Below are 17,998 nucleotides of genomic sequence, written 5' to 3'. Positions count from 1 at the left end.
ATTCATTTAAATAAATGTGATTTATGTGATAATGACAATGATGCCCAAGATGATTCCTCAAGTGAGGGGAGTAAGCATGGTACTGCATCATTCCCTCCTTCGTCTACACGAGTCTTGCCCACTCAGGAGGCCCCTAGTACATCTAGCGCGCCAATACTCCTTACTATGCAACAATTAACGGCTGTAATGGATAATTCTGTCAAAAACATTTTAGCCAAAATGAACCCTTGTCAGCGTAAGCGTGGCTGCTCTGTTTTAGTTACTGAAGAGCATGACGACGCTGATATTAATATCTCTGAAGGGCCCCTAACCCAATCTGAGGGGGCCAGGGAGGTTTTGTCTGAGGGAGAAATTACTGATTTAGGGAACATTTCTCAACAGGCTGAATCTGATGTGATTACATTTAAATTTAAATTGGAACATCTCCGCATTTTGCTTAAGGAGGTATTATCCACTCTGGATGATTGTGAAAATTTAGTCATCCCAGAGAAACTATGTAAAATGGACAAGTTCCTAGAGGTGCCGGGGCTCCCAGAAGCTTTTCCTATACCCAAGCGGGTGGCGGACATTGTTAATAAAGAATGGGAAAGGCCCGGTATTCCTTTCGTCCCTCCCCCCATATTTAAAAAATTGTTTCCTATGGTCGACCCCGAAAGGACTTATGGCAGTCAGTCCCCAAGGTCGAGGGAGCGGTTTCTACTTTAAACAAACGCACCACTATTCCCATAGAGGATAGTTGTGCTTTCAAAGATCCTATGGATAAAAAATTAGAAGGTTTGCTTAAAAAGATGTTTGTTCAGCAGGGTTACCTTCTACAACCCATTTCATGCATTGTCCCTGTCACTACTGCCGCATATTTCTGGTTTGATGAACTGCTTAAGGTGCTCGATAGTGACTCTCCTCCTTATGAGGAGATTATGGACAGAATCAATGCTCTCAAATTGGCTAATTCTTTCACTCTAGACGCCTCTTTGCAATTGGCTAAGTTAGCGGCTAAGAACTCTGGGTTTGCTATTGTGGCGCGCAGAGCGCTTTGGTTGAAATCTTGGTCGGCTGATGCGTCTTCCAAGAACTAGCTACTAAACATTCCTTTCAAGGGGAAAACGTTGTTTGGTCCTGACTTGAAAGAGATTATCTCTGATATCACTGGGGGTAAGGGCCACGCCCTTCCTCAGGATCGGCCTTTCAAGGCAAAAAATAGACCTAATTTTCGTCCCTTTCGTAAAAACGGACCAGCCCAAGGTGCTACGTCCTCTAAGCAAGAGGGTAATACTTCTCAGGCCAAGCCAGCTTGGAGACCAATGCAAGGCTGGAACAAGGGAAAGCAGGCCAAGAAACCTGCCACTGCTACCAAGACAGCATGAAATATTGGCCCCCGATCCGGGACCGGATCTGGTGGGGGGCAGACTCTCTCTCTTCGCTCAGGCTTGGGCAAGAGATGTTCTGGATCCTTGGGCGCTAGAAATAGTCTCCCAGGGTTATCTTCTGGAATTCAAGGGACTTCCCCCAAGGGGGAGGTTCCACAGGTCGCAGTTGTCTTCAGACCACATAAAAAGACAGGCGTTCTTACATTGTGTAGAAGACCTGTTAAAAATGGGAGTGATTCATCCTGTTCCATTAAGAGAACAGGGGATGGGGTTCTACTCCAATCTGTTCATAGTTCCCAAAAAAGAGGGAACGTTCAGACCAATCCTAGATCTCAAGATCTTAAACAAATTTCTCAAGGTCCCATCGTTCAAGATGGAAACCATTCGAACTATCCTTCCTTCCATCCAGGAAGGTCAATTCATGACCACGGTGGATTTAAAGGATGCGTATCTACATATTCCTATCCACAAGGAACATCATCGGTTCCTAAGGTTTGCATTCCTGGACAAACATTACCAGTTCGTGGCGCTTCCTTTCGGATTAGCCACTGCTCCAAGGATTTTCACAAAGGTACTAGGGTCCCTTCTAGCGGTGCTAAGACCAAGGGGCATTGCAGTAGTACCTTACCTGGACGACATTCTGATTCAAGCGTCGTCCCTTCCTCAAGCAAAGGCTCACACGGACATTGTCCTGGCCTTTCTCAGATCTCACGGCTGGAAAGTGAACGTGGAAAAGAGTTCTCTATCCCCGTCAACAAGGGTTCCCTTCTTGGGAACAATTATAGACTCCTTAGAAATGAGGATCTTTCTAACAGAGGCCAGAAAAACAAAGCTTCTGGACTCTTGTCGGATACTTCATTCCGTTCCTCTTCCTTCCATAGCTCAGTGCATGGAAGTGATCGGGTTGATGGTGGCGGCGATGGACATAGTTCCTTTTGCGCGCATTCATCTAAGACCATTACAACTGTGCATGCTCAGTCAGTGGAATGGGGACTATACAGACTTGTCTCCGAAGATACAAGTAAATCAGAGGACCAGAGACTCACTCCGTTGGTGGCTGTCCCTGGACAATCTGTCTCAAGGGATGATGTTCCACAGACCAGAGTGGGTCATTGTCACGACCGACGCCAGTCTGATAGGCTGGGGCGCGGTCTGGGGATCCCTGAAAGCTCAGGGTCTTTGGTCTCGGGAAGAATCTCTTCTACCGATAAATATTCTGGAACTGAGAGCGATATTCAATGCTCTCCAGGCCTGGCCCCAGCTTGCGAGGACCAGGTTCATACGGTTTCAATCAGACAACATGACGACTGTTGCGTACATCAACCATCAGGGGGGAACAAGGAGTTCCCTAGCGATGGAAGAAGTAACCAAAATTATTCTTTGGGCGGAGTCTCACTCCTGCCACCTGTCTGCTATCCACATCCCAGGAGTGGAAAATTGGGAAGCGGATTTTCTGAGTCGGCAGACATTGCATCCGGGGGAGTGGGAACTCCATCCGGAAATCTTTGCCCAAGTCACTCACCTGTGGGGCATTCCAGACATGGATCTGATGGCCTCTCGTCAGAACTTCAAAGTTCCTTGCTACGGGGCCAGATCCAGGGATCCCAAGGCGGCTCTAGTGGATGCACTAGTAGCACCTTGGACCTTCAAACTAGCTTATGTGTTCCCGCCATTTCCTCTCATCCCCAGGCTGATAGCCAGGATCAAGCAGGAGAGGGCGTCGGTGATCTTGATAGCTCCTGCGTGGCCACGCAGGACTTGGTATGCAGATCTGGTGAATATGTCATCGGCTCCACCTTGGAAGCTACCTTTGAGACGAGACCTTCTTGTTCAGGGTCCGTTCGAACATCCGAATCTGGTTTCACTCCAGCTGACTGCTTGGAGATTGAACGCTTGATTTTATCGAAGCGAGGATTCTCAGATTCTGTTATCGATACTCTTGTTCAGGCCAGAAAGCCTGTGACTAGAAAGATTTACCACAAAATTTGGAAAAAATATATCTGTTGGTGTGAATCTAAAGGATTCCCTTGGGACAAGGTTAAGATTCCTAGGATTCTATCCTTCCTTCAAGAAGGATTGGAAAAAGGATTATCTGCAAGTTCCCTGAAGGGACAGATTTCTGCCTTGTCGGTATTACTTCACAAAAAGCTGGCAGCTGTGCCAGATGTTCAAGCCTTTGTTCAGGCTCTGGTTAGAATCAAGCCTGTTTACAAACCTTTGACTCCCCCTTGGAGTCTCAATTTAGTTCTTTCAGTTCTTCAGGGGGTTCCATTTGAACCCTTACATTCCGTTGATATTAAGTTATTATCTTGGAAAGTTTTGTTTTTAGTTGCGATTTCTTCTGCTAGAAGAGTCTCAGAATTATCTGCTCTGCAGTGTTCTCCTCCTTATCTGGTGTTCCATGCAGATAAGGTGGTTTTACGTACTAAACCTGGTTTTCTTCCAAAAGTTGTTTCTAACAAAAACATTAACCAGGAGATTATCGTACCTTCTCTGTGTCCAAAACCAGTTTCAAAGAAGGAACGTTTGTTGCACAATTTGGATGTTGTTCGCGCTCTAAAATTCTATTTAGATGCTACAAAGGATTTTAGACAAACATCTTCCTTGTTTGTTGTTTATTCAGGTAAAGGAGAGGTCAAAAAGCAACTTCTACCTCTCTCTCTTTTTGGATTAAAAGCATCATCAGATTGGCTTACGAGACTGCCGGACGGCAGCCTCCCGAAAGAATCACAGCTCATTCCACTAGGGCTGTGGCTTCCACATGGGCCTTCAAGAACGAGGCTTCTGTTGATCAGATATGTAGGGCAGCGACTTGGTCTTCACTGCACACTTTTACCAAATTTTACAAGTTTGATACTTTTGCTTCTTCTGAGGCTATTTTTGGGAGAAAGGTTTTGCAAGCCGTGGTGCCTTCCATTTAGGTGACCTGATTTGCTCCCTCCCTTCATCCGTGTCCTAAAGCTTTGGTATTGGTTCCCACAAGTAAGGATGACGCCGTGGACCGGACACACCTATGTTGGAGAAAACAGAATTTATGTTTACCTGATAAATTTCTTTCTCCAACGGTGTGTCCGGTCCACGGCCCGCCCTGGTTTTTTTAATCAGGTCTGATATTTTATTTTCTTTAACTACAGTCACCACGGTACCATATGGTTTCTCCTATGCAAATATTCCTCCTTAACGTCGGTCGAATGACTGGGGTAGGCGGAGCCTAGGAGGGATCATGTGACCAGCTTTGCTGGGCTCTTTGCCATTTCCTGTTGGGGAAGAGAATATCCCACAAGTAAGGATGACGCCGTGGACCGGACACACCGTTGGAGAAAGAAATTTATCAGGTAAACATAAATTCTGTTTTTTTCAAAATTAGCGTTAGTTACATTGGAACACTGATATCAGTCAGGAAAACCTGAATAACCCTTGACGTGTGTGTGTATATATATATATATATATATATATAAATTTTGTCACAAACTTTAGGTTTCCCACTGAAATTATTTACAAACAGCTTCTTAAAGCACAAATGGTTGTAAATGATTCTCTGGGATCCCCTTTGTTCAGAAATAGCAGACTTATATGGCTTTGGGGTTGCTTTTTGGTGATTAGAAGGCCGCTAAATGCCGATGCACATCACACTTGTTTTATGCCCAGGAGTGAAGGGGTTAATTAGGGAGCATGTAGGGAGCTTGTAGGGTTAATTTTAGCTTTAGTGTAGTAGACAAATTTCACCGCCAAATGCGGGCAAATAAAAAAAAAAAAAACTTTTTTCAGCGAAAGTATTTACAGCTTGCGCTATTATGTCACAACTTGTTGTAAAAGCTTCTCTGGGATCCCCTTTGTTCAGAAATAGCAGACTTATATGGCTTTGGTGTTGCTTTTTGGTAATTGGAAGTCCGCTAAATGCTGCTGCGCACCACACGTGAATTATGCCCAGCAGTGAAGGGGTTAAATAAAAAAAAATATATATATATTTTAGCTGTGATGGACCCATTCCTTAGCCCCAACCTCCCTGATCTCCCCCCCCCCAGCTCTCTAACCCTCTCCCCTACCTAATTGCCGCCATCTTGGGAACTGACAGCTGTCTGCCAGTACCCAGTTTGCCCCCAAAAACAAAAGTATTTTTTTTCTTTTGCACTTTTTATTTTTTTCTGAAGTGTAGCAGCCCCCCGCAATACCCCCATCCCCCTGCCCCTCCCAGATCCATTTATATTTTATTTTTTTAAATCCTTTTTTCACCCCTCTCCCTCCTCATTGGTGTCAGTGGCTAATGCGCGCCCCCGCAGGCCCCCCCGCACGCTCCTGGCACCCGGCGTGCACATTGCACTTACAGGAACCGGATGCCGGGTAGCGATGGGCCGCCCACCCGCCTCCCTGTTACGCTTCCACCCACCCACCAACGAACTGCACCATAGCTACCAGTGCAGAGAGGGCCACAGAGTGGCACTCTCGGCATCAGTCTTCTAAAAGGTATTGAAGGATGCCTCCATATCAAGGCATCACTGCAATACCCTGAGAGCTGCTGGAAGCGATTGCGATCGCTTCCAGCACTCTGTTAGACATCTGACGTACCAGGTACGTCTATTGTCATTAACTGTTAGTTTTTGCATGACGTACATGGTACGTCAGTTGTCATTAAGGGGTTAAACTCTGAAGCTGGTAAAACAAGTCATTGGAAACAAATTAAGGGAAACCAGTTTTACCGTACACTGTTCTTTTTACTACACAAAATCTTTACAATTAGTTTTTCAATATTTAAGAAACTAATATAATTTTATAAAATACACCTGCAGGCTAATCTTTGCTTTGGACATGTTGTTCTGTCTAGCATTTATTTAGTGTTTAATGTCCCTTTAATATTAACACCTGTGATACTAACGGTCCCTTAAAGGACCACTCAGTGCAGTAGAATTACATAATTAACAAGTACATAATAAAAATGCAATGCAGTAGCACTTACATTGAATTTCAAACAAGCAGTAGATTTTTTTTCTGACAATTTTTTTTCCCTCGCATTTTCCAGACCCCTGCATCATGTGACAAACATCAGCCAATCACAGACTGGTATACGTATACCATGTGAGCTTGTGCACATGCTCAGTAGGATCTTGTTCCCAGAAAGTGTGAATATAAAAAGACTGCGTAAAATTTTGATAATGGAAGTAAATTGGAAAGTGTATTAAAACTACATTCTCTATCTGAATTATAAAAGTTTATTTTGACTTGTGTGTCCCTTTAATATTGTGCCTAACTCACTACACAAGCAAACAAAGGGTAGGGAACAGCAGCCAAACAATTAGGCACAGGATACAGGAGGCAGCCACTTCATCCACATCAATGAAACTCCAAAATAAACAGTGCTCCAGCCTTGGCAATTTGATATAAAAGATCTTTATTGTGCCATGGTCCACAAAAAAACAACGTTTCAGACCTAGATTAGGTCCTTAGTCATGTCTGACCATGTGGACTTAGTCTGACTTTTGTGGACCATGGCACAATAAAGGTCTTTTATATCAAATTGCCAAGGCTGGAGCACCCTTTCTTTTGGAGTTTCATTAACTCACTGCACAGTGAGAATGTTGTAGCTATAATGCTGAATCGAAAATGTCTTGAAGCTTGTAATTGCATGTAATAACTTCCACTGCTTTCTGTTGCAGGTGTCCTTACTAATTTAATTGCTTCACTATCATGCTTTTAATATTATTTACATGAAGCTGTTTGTGAATAGTTTTAACTTTTACATGTGTTGGTTCTCCTATTGCTATAGACTCCAGCATCCAATCAAATTTTACTATGAACGTTATTATACGAGGCACAGCCAATGACGCATCTGTCGATAAGCAAGTTCATACTCGCCCAAGGATAATCAGTTGTGCACAGGTAGCTTTTTCTTCTTCTTTTTCTCTGCTATATATCGGACTTTATTAAGATGTGATCTACTGTGTTGTTAAGATTGCCAATGTGATGTATTAGTGCATGTTACTAACTACATAGAAATCGTAGCATGCACAAGTAACACACTAAGTAGAATGTGTGGTAGCACATTTTTGACTACTGAAAATAAAATATATGTGTGTTTTATATATCAATGTGTATATTAGGGATGTCACTTGTCATATAGATTACATAAAGGGTGATACAGGTGTGTCCAGACATGTGACAAGGCTGGCTTAGTGGTAGGAACCACAGACACAAATTCCTATAGATTGTAGTCTTTTCATATTTTGAACAAAAGACGCAAGTAAATCCTTATTCTATGTAACTGTATAGTATAGGGGCCTAAAGGGACATAAAACATTATGAACTAACGTACGTTTCTAAATATATAATGCAGCCAAAGCTTACCTGCAAAAAGGTTTCTATTTTTACCCCCATTAACCCATTTAATTCAGGCATAGTTTTGTTTGCAGCAAGTTTCCCCTGGGCATTTCCAAATATGGATGGTGCTATCCAGACCATAGCTTTAACAAAGCATGTCATGGGACATTATCCCCATGGAAATGAGCAACAAACAATAGCAGTACCTAAAGTGTAAGTAATTATGCCGATTTTTGGAAATTTTATTAAAATACTTATAAGCTTTTTTTTTTTTTTTGCTTTTTTTTCACACACTGCTTTACCTAAGTTGACCCTTTAATAATATGCACATAACTCAAAATTTGTCATGGCACTTTAAATACTGAATTGCTTAACAGGACTTGCCAAAATATTTTTTAGATGTAGAATGTGAAATTGTTGCAATTCTCTTTGTTGATGATGCCCAGATGTAAATGTGTACGTTAATTTCTTGTCTAAACCCCAGTGTTAATTATATATATATATATATATATATATATATATATATATATATATATATATATATATATATATGTATATATTCTCTAGGAATATGTCTTGACTTACCTTAGTATCACTTATCAACGAAAAAGTCAGTTGAAAAAGAAGAGTTAAAAGAATAGTATTAGATGAGGGTATGTGGGGTTCAGGGAATTTAAAAGCAAAAAAACATTAAAAGTCTATTGCCTATACTGTGGCCTTTTTTTGATAGGACTGTTTTAAAAGATTGTCAAAAATACTTTAACTTTATATTTTACACTTGGGCAAATTTACAGAAAACAGAAATGTAGTGATTCTTGTTCATATTTGGCTTATATCACTATAAAGCACACACCAATGAGGATTGGCCCTTTCAGTAAGGATCAGAAATAAACCCTTTCCTTCCATAAGGCAGGGAGAGTCCACAACTTCATTCCTTACTGTTGGGAAATACAACACCTGGCCACCAGGAGGAGGCAAAGACACCCCAGCCAAAGGCTTAAGTATCCCCCCCACTTCCCCTATCCCCCAGTCATTCTTTGCCTTTCGTCACTATAGGAGGTGACAGAGAAGTGTCAGGGACGCCGAAGAGTGATCTCATGGCATCTCGCCTCAATACCAAGCTACTCAGGTACCAGTCAAGGGATCCTCAGGAGGAATTGATAGATGCCCTATCAGTACTATGGAGGTTCAGACTCGTATATATTTTTCATCCATTATAGCTTCTCCCTCATGTGGTGGCGATACGGGGCCCCTTCATACATCAAAATCTAGATTCTCTGTGGCTGACTGAGTGGAGATTGAACGCTTAGTCTTAGTCAAGAGAGGGTTCTCTGAGAGTGTTATCGGCACTCTGGTTCAAACTCGTAAGCCAGTTACTCGTCATATCTACCATAAAGTGTGGCAGACTTACTTGTAGTGGTGTGAAGAGGGTGGCTTTTTCTGGCATAAGGTTAAGGTTGCCAGAATTTTACCTTTTCTCCAGGATGGACTGGAGAAGGGTCTATCTGCTAGTTCCTTGAAGGGTCAGATATCGGCCCTGTCAGTGTTATTGCACAAGAGATTGGCTGAGCTTCCGAATGTGCAATCCTTTGTTAAGACTCTGGCTAGGATCAGACCCGTGTTTAGATCTGAGACTCTGCCTTGGAGCCTCAATCTTGTTCTTAGTGTTTTGCAGCAGGCTCCGTTTGAGCCTTTGCATACTGTTGACATTAAATTGTTATCGTGGAAGTTTCTTTTTTTGTTGGCTATTGCCTCTGCGCACAGAGTTTCTGAGAGATTTCTGCTTTGCAATTTGCCCCCCCCCCCTTATCTTGTTTTCCATGCTGATAAGGCGGTTTTACTTACTAGCCTCTTTACAGTCAGGGGTTCCCTATTGAAGACGGATTTTATTTATAATTATTTCCCTTTAAGTCTGAATGTGTACTAAGCTGTGGGCACTAAATCCAAGTTTATGCACACAATAATGATTGTTAGGATCGTTGATACTATCAGGATTTTATGTCTGCATTCATGGGCAGATAGCATATTCTATGATCCTTTTCCCCCCGCACCTTTTGGAAAAAGGCGCTCTTCTCCTCAATTTCTGTCCAGGTAAGGTAGGACATAATGGTTCCAGATTGCATTAGTGGAGTGGATTTAGGAGTGCTTAAATATTTTAGCTGCTTGCTAGCATTGTGGTGACCTAAGCGTTTTCAATAAATTGCTATGAGTTGCGCAGTGTGGAAACTTAAGCGGTTACAATAAATTACTATGATTTGCGCAGTTATATCTAACCGGCTTTGCCTAGAGAATTTGATTTGGGTCCGTGTCTGCAGCGTCTTCAAGAGAAGCTGTTATCTATCCCCCCCGCATTTTGTTAGTATAATCAACAGTTAGCAGAGGGAGTTCTGGGTGCTCTCAGGACTTTAAATTGTTTGTCTTTTATAAAGATGTTGTACTCTATGCCTATTTCTCAGGTTCAAGCTGGGTTTTTCTAAGAAAACTGTTCCTTTGCTGTAAGTTATACTCAGGGGGTGTAAGTCGCTCCGTAGTAACTCTAGAGTCTGTGCATATATATGCTATGACTGTATGGGGATTGTGTTGTTGGTATGGCGGCAGTGTGACGCACTTTGTTATAGTGCTTCAGCCGTTACTATTAGGTTAACCTCTTCCTTATCTGAGGTTTCACTTGAGCACATTCCCTCTGCTCCCTGTATACAGTTGGCACATATTTCCCTGTTGGACCCTTTTTATTTATGCCGTTTAAGAGTATAAGAATGGCGGTCCATTAGTTCTTTGTTGTAGGAATTTTTCAGGGAATCTTTACTTAAGGTGTTACACAGTCTTTTTAAATTATTATGTGTAATCTGACTGTAGCTGTATGCTTAACTGTAACTAGTTCCTGACTGTTTTTTTGTAGTGGACTGTTAGAATACAGTACCTTTTACCATTTGTACTTTTTCCTGATATTCAGGAATTGTCAGTTCTTTGGTGACACCCAGTGGCGTTTAAAGGGACATTAAACACAAAAATTTTCTTTAATGATTCAAATAGAGGACACAATTTTTTAAGTTTCCAATTTACTTCTATCATAATTTTTTTTTCCATTCCCATGTTATTCTTTGTTGAAGAGATACCTAGGTAGGTAGCGTGCTCATGCCCTAAGCACTAAAGGAAATAGTGCTGCCATCTAGTGCCCCTGCTAATTTATAACATTGTTACAAAAGTGCTGCTATATAGTTCTGCAGACACATGCACAGTCTTGAGCTTACATTTCTGCTTTTCCACAAAGGATAACAAGACAACTAAGAAAATGTGATAATATAAGTAAATTAGAAAGTTGTTTAAAATGTTATGTTCTATCTAAATCATGAAAGACAAAAATTGGGTTTTATGTCCATTTAAAGGGATACTAACCCCTCATTTTATCTTTCATGATTCAGATAGAGCATGCAATGTTAAGCAACTTTCAAATTTACTCCTATTATCAATTTTTCTTTGTTCTCATGTTATCTTGATTTGAAAAAGCAGTAATAAAAGTTTAGGAGCCGGACCATTTTTTAGTTCAGCACCTTGGTAGAACTGCTGATTGGTTTGCTACATTTAGCCACAAATCAGCAAGTGCTACCCATGTGCTGAACAAAAAATGGTCTGGCTCTAAAGCTTACAGTACTGCTTTTTCAAATCAGGATAGCATGAGAACAAAGAAAAATTGATAATAGGAGTAAATTAGAAAGGTGCTTAAAATCTCATGCTCTATGTGAATCATGAAATAAAAAAAATGGGTTTAGTATCCCTTTAAGAGTCACTATTTTATATATTAACTGAAGTGTGAAATATTACTCCTGAAGGGTAGTTTCCAATCTGTACAGTAATTATCTGTATCTAAACTTTGTTTTATCCTTCAGGTTAGAACAACTGTCTATTATCCTCAGGTTAATTTCCCTGGATGTCAGAAGTAGCGTTCGTGAGCTCAGGTTTTTCAGATTAGGAACCTTCTCCAATTTACTCTTTTAGAGGGTTTTGTAGAGTTTCTTTTCTCTTTGTTTTTGTGCCACAATTTTGTGGCAGTTCCTCATTAAATTCTTAAATATTTTTTTTTTTTTGAGGGGGGGGGCGGAGCCACCTATCATGGAGACCAGAGGTGTTTTCTTGCAGCTCCTGGCTTGGGACTAAAAACTCATACATTAACTAACTAATATAAGTCCTAACATTTAGTGTAATAAGCCAAAACTCGTCAAAGCTAATACCCCGTCATGGAGGATTTCTATAGTGAACTAGGAGCTCTCTTAATGCACTTTGATCATCGGATGACAAGTCAATTCAATGACCTGAGATCTGTTTTCCGGAGTAGCTATGGGCACAGGGAGGTGTCTGCCACGGTAGTAGCCGATCGTGTGGAGCTTCAGGCTCAATTACAGGTACCTCCAAATCCCATTACTGCGCAGCACGATGAGGTAACTGCACCACTAATCCAGACACAAAGTATCTCCACTTATTTAGCGTCTACACACATCTGAGTCACTGACGATAACCGGATTCGTCCTACTGATTCTGAGGGCTCATTATCGATGTTATAATAAAGCATATTGGCAGATCTCCCTAACACCCAGTGTGTCAATCAAACTTAGAGCTGGAGTGGGGTAAATTTGAGTTTGTAGCCCTGATATCGTAAGCACCCAACTCTTACTCATTCGTAGCAGGATATGCTATTACTGGTTGGAAACTTACGGGACTCATGTTATTTGCATATGTGGGCCTTTTTCTCTTTTTACTATTCAGACGTTCTTTCAGATTATATGTATGCCCGCATTGCTGCTTCTGACGCTTCTCTGCATGTTTTGGATTGGACACATATGCCTTCAGAGAGCAGGAGCGATCTAGAGAGCCCACATCTCCTTAACTCACATTCCTTTCCAGCGGACTGACAGGAGAAACATCTTGAGGCACAGATAACAACAGTTTGACACCACAGACTGAGCATGTACCTTTGAGAAAGTGTACTGTAGGACGTAGCTCTCAGTTATCATCTTAAATGCCTCACTGGCTGTTCCTTTTTGTTCCCACACTAATTGTTTTTCTTTATGGATATGTTTGAAAAAGCCAATTAGCATATAGTTAAAGGTCAATAGCACTGTTTTACCGTACACATGAGCTAGCATTGGGATTGTCCATAAGTATTAGACTTATTTAGTGCTTCATACTTCCTATTGACTGTAATATCGCCTTTATGATTAGATGCCCCAAATGCTAGTAAATCCCCTCTTTCCAAGGTCCTATTGTTTAAGTTGATCCTTATTTTGAGATAAGAAACCCCATCCCCACATACTCCCCTGACATAGGCTATATAATTTATTGCAAGGCATTCACTTGTGTTTTTTGTTTTTACAGTTATAATGTAATTTGACACATGAAATATATGATTGTTTCCCATATAATATTGAATGCCACCTACTATACTGTGTTGTACATTTGATGCTATGCCCCTGTATATTTTATCATAGAGATCTATATTTATCTATTAGAGGAATCTCACAGTCTATAAGCCAGGCACCTTGGTAGGCTGACGACTTCATCATATGTCCATCGATGTACAACCTAGTGCTGGACTTGTTTATCCCAGGGTTTGGTTGCTTTCTTACCGTTTTCAAAGTGCTTTTTATATGTATTAATTTCTGTATCTTGTGGCTATATTAGGCATAGCAGTGGCTTCACTCTACAGCTTATTAGGTTCATTTAAAACCTCTATGTCAGACTTGTAATTTTCTACTACTAATTCACACTACTTTAGAGGTTGAAGCTATCTAAATGATAGCAGCTATTTACATTTTCATTGGTAATAGATAGGTGTTTATATTGGGTTACACACAGGGGCACAGGTATTCAACCATATTATGATATGTTCCTTCTAGACACATACTTCTACATTATACTTAGATATGCTATTAGCCTGTACTGGCTGTGTTGACATATGTGACCACTCTATCTAATTCCTTATTATATGCAAGCATGTTTGTTGTTGCTGTCTGTGAGTTTTTTTTATATAAGTTCGCTTAAACTTTCTACTTAATTAGATTGTATTGGCCCCGTGGATAAGTAATAACAAACCATATTGCATTCTACCTTTAATTATTGCTATATTTTCTTATGTTTGTGTGATATTGAGTTATCTTTTGATACCCTCTGTATACTTGTAGGGATATATACTCATAGTGTTCATAATGTATAGTTTTGTCTACTAAATCTGATCCTACATAGGGGATACATGAAAGATCACTAGCATACGAGCATTATATAGGCTAGTCATCTTGGATAACTCCACTATATTCTATAGTAAATAAACTTAAATACCTTATATCTGATATGACAAACTACCTACTTCTCATTTAAGCTCTATATCACACTGTAACTTATTATACTTGATAGCAGTCGTAGAATAATATAATGGGTTAATAGTCTAAGCATAGATCTATCAAACTAGTCAAGAAGTTCCCACATCTCACAAAACTAGTTATCTTACAGTTTGTTTTAACTTATAGAACCCCTTAAATGCCACTATTACATATAACCTAGGGATATTTCATATTACGTAAATAGTTGTCTTACAAACTACTGTGTGTTTTTATGGCTATGTGATATTTGGTTTACTTATGACACTACATGCTCCGCCCCTGTAACAAACTCTCCCCATAGTGCTACTATTATATAACCACATTTGCTAGGACCCCTCTTCTCCCTTTCCCGCCGGCATTTATTACCTGTGGGTCATACCCCTACTCCTTTTACCCACATCGCCTATAGCTGGCATCTCCCCAGGAGAGGGGTTCATGCAGCAGCCCTCTGCTCTCCCTATATACAAATACCTCCCCTTGTGCATATCCTTCTCAGGGAGCTACCCTTACTTCTCTTGCATACAAAAGCCTAGTGGCACAAAGCTCTGCCAGACAGCATCCCTAATTGGCTCTGCCCCCCCTCCCCCTTTCCATCTTCGAGGGGCTCTTGCCCGCTGAATTTCCTTTTCCCCCTAAAACAAAAAGTTAAAAAATGAGGTTTCATTCTGATGTGTTCCAGACATCCATTTTTGCCATACACCACTTTCCTTTCTGGTTAATCCCAATTACCGTATAATTTCTGATCACAATCTCAGACATAGTGTCATTGCCCTTCTCAAAAGCTACTCTATTGCCTTTGAACATACTATTCTGTATAATAAAAGTCTTCACACGTTTCTCCATAGCACCGCTGAGGTTTAGATATAGTGTTTGCAATGGCAGTATTTGTAATTCAATGTCTTAGCTTTATTATTTGTTTGAGAATTGTATCATCGCTATTATTAACCTGGATATGTGTCTTGACATATTATCTGTTTTGCTGTTACTTTTATTACCTCATATAGTTCTGGGTGCTCTCAGGACTTTAAATTGCTTGTCTTTTATGAAAAAACTAGTCCTAAAGCCTGTTCACACGGGCCATTTTTTGCAGTACAGCGGTCCCACCCCTTGCTCTCTCCCCCCTCTCTTTTGCTCTCTCTTCCCCCCTCTCTTTTGCTTTCTCTCCCCCCTCTCTTTTGCTTTCTCTCCCCCCTCTCTTTTGCTTTCTCTCCCCCCTCTCTTGCTCTCTCTCTCTCTCCCCTCTTTTGCTCTCTCTCTCTCCCCTCTTTTGCTCTCTCTCTCCCCTCGTTTTGCTCTCTCTCTCCCCTCTTTTGTTCTCTCCCCCCTCTTTGGCTCTCCTCCCCCCTCTTTGGCTCTCCTCCCCCCTCTTTGGCTCTCCTCCCCCCTCTTTGGCTCCCCCCCCCTCTTTGGCTCTCTCCCCTCTTTGGCTCTCTCCCCTCTTTTGCTCTCTCTCCTCTTTGGCTCTCTCCCCTCTTTTGCTCTCTCTCCTCTTTGGCTCTCTCTCTCCCTCCTCTTTGGCTCTCTCCCCCCCCTTTGGCTCTCTCCCCCCCCCTTTGGCTCTCTCCCCCCCCCTTTGGCTCTCTCTCTCCCCTCTTTGGCTCTCTCCCCTCTTTTGCTCTCTCTCCTCTTTGGCTCTCTTTCCTCTTTTGCTCTCTCTCTCCCCCCTCTTTGGCTCTCCCCTCCCCTTTGGCTCCCCCCCCCCCTCTTTGGCTCTCCCCCCCTCTTTGGCTCTCCCCCCCTCTTTTGCTCTCTCTCTCCCCTCTTTGGCGCTCTCCCCCCCCTCTTTGGCGCTCTGCCCCCCCCCTCTTTGGCTCTGCCCCCCTCTTTGGCTCTGCCCCCCCCCCCTCTTTGGCTCTCTCTCCCCCCTCTTTGGCTCTCTCTCCCCCCTTTTGCTCTCCTCTTTGGCTCTCTTTCCTCTTTGGCTCTCTCTCTCTCCCCCCTCTTTGGCTCTCCCCCCTCTTTAGCTCTCTCCCCCCCCCTTTGGCTCTCCCCCCCCCCCCCCTCTTTGGCTCTCTCTCCCCCTCTTTGGCTCTCTCTCCCCCCTCTTTGGCTCTCTCTCCCCCCTCTTTGGCTCTCTCTCCTTTCTCTTGTTAAGTGTGTTCAGTCCACGGGTCATCCATTACTTATGGGATATATTCTCCTTCCCAACAGGAAGTTGCAAGAGGATCACCCAAGCAGAGCTGCTATATAGCTCCTCCCCTCACATGTCATATCCAGTCATTCTCTTGCAAGTCTCAACAAAGAAGGAGGTCGCGAGAGGAGATAGGAGTTTTTTACCTAATTATTCTTCAATCAAAAGTTTATTATTTTAAAATGGCACCGGAGTGTGCTGTTTTTTCTCTCAGGCAGTATTTAGAAGAAGAATCTGCCTGCGTTTTCTATGATCTTAGCAGACGTAACTAAGGTCCACTGGCTGTTCTCGCACATTCTGAGGAGTGGGGTAACTTCAGAAAAGGGAATAGCATGCGAGGTCCCCTGCAAATGAGGTATGTGCAGTAATATTTTCTAGGAATGGAATTGACTAAGAAAACACCGCTGTTACCCATATGATGTAAGTACAGCCTTTAATGCAGTAGTAGCGACTGGTATCAGGCTGATAAATGTATGCGCAGTTGAGTTATTTTCTAGGGACTAGAATTTGACTGAGAAAATACTGTTAATACTGAAATAAATGTATGAGCCTTAACTGCAGTAAAAGCGACTGGTAGCAGGCTTAGTGATAACTTTGCATAACACTGGAAAGTTGTTTTTAAAACGTTTACTGGCATGTTATTCGTTTTGTGAGGTACTTTGGTGATAAATCTTTTTGGGCATGATTTTTTTTCCATATGGCTAACGTATATTTCTGCATAGAAACCGTTGTAACAGGTCTCCCACTGTTGTAATATGAGTGGGAGGGGCCTTTTTTAGCGCCTTGTTGCGCAGTTAAAATTCTAGCACAGTCTTCCTGCTTCTTCCTCCTTGATCCAGGACGTCTCCAGAGAGCTCAGGGGTCTTCAAAATTCATTTTTGAGGGAGGTAATCAGTCACAGCAGACCTGTGACAGTGTGTTTGACTGTGATAAAAGCGTTAAATCTTAAATTGATTATCCGTTTTTGGGTATTGAGGGGTTAATCATCCGTTTGCTAGTGGGTGCAATCCTCTGCTAAATTCATACGTTTACTGTTAAAATTGTTGGCTATAACTGAATTAGTTCATTGTTATTTCAACTGTGACAGTTTTTTTGTGTTTTTAAAAGCGCTGCAGCGTTTTTTCTATTGCTTGTAAATTTATTGAAAGATTTTTTCCAAGCTTGCTAGCCTTCATTGCTAGTTTGTTTAAACATGTCTGATACAGATGAATCTACTTGTTCATTATGTTTAAAAGCCAATGTGGAGCCCAATATAAATATGTGTACCAATTGTATTGATGTTACTTTAAATAAAAGTCAGTCTTTACTGGTAAAGAAATTATCACCAGACAACGAGGGGGAAGTTATGCCGCCTAACTCTCCTCACGTGTCAGTACCTTCGCCTCCCGCTCAGGAGGTGCGTGAGATTGTGGCGCCAAGTACATCAAGGCCCTTACAAATCACTTTGCATGATATGGCTAATGTTATGAAAGAAGTATTATCTAATTTGCCTGAGTTAAGAGGCAAGCCGATGACACGAGAGCCATGTCCGATACTGCGTCACAATTTGCAGAACATGAGGACGGAGAGCTTCATTCTGTGGGTGACGGATCTGATCCGGGGAGACCGGATTCAGAAATTTCAAATTTTAAATTTAAGCTTGAGAACCTCCGTGTATTGCTAGGGGAGGTGTTAGCGGCTCTGAACGATTGCGACACGGTTGCAATCCCAGAGAAATTATGTAGGCTGGATAAATACTATGCGGTACCGGTGTGTACTGACGTTTTTCCTATACCTAAAAGGCTTACAGAGATTATTAGCAAGGAGTGGGATAAACC

At 41.8% G+C, this 17,998-nt stretch overlaps 1 protein-coding gene across 3 annotated transcripts in view; it reads left to right on the top strand.

The window, feature by feature from the left end:
• Positions 1 to 17,998, top strand: part of TMEM181 (transmembrane protein 181) — a 259,664-nt gene that overhangs the window by 124,632 nt on the left and 117,034 nt on the right. For all 3 annotated transcript variants that reach the window (XM_053710842.1, XM_053710843.1, XM_053710844.1), the window contains exon 5: positions 7,129 to 7,241. In XM_053710842.1, coding sequence (XP_053566817.1) covers positions 7,129 to 7,241 — 113 coding nt within the window. The remainder of the gene's footprint in view (positions 1 to 7,128; positions 7,242 to 17,998) is intronic.

This window comes from Bombina bombina, chromosome 4, assembly GCF_027579735.1.
Source record: "Bombina bombina isolate aBomBom1 chromosome 4, aBomBom1.pri, whole genome shotgun sequence".
Classification (NCBI taxonomy): Eukaryota; Metazoa; Chordata; class Amphibia; order Anura; family Bombinatoridae; genus Bombina; species Bombina bombina.
This window is presented reverse-complemented; position numbering and strand designations above follow the sequence as displayed.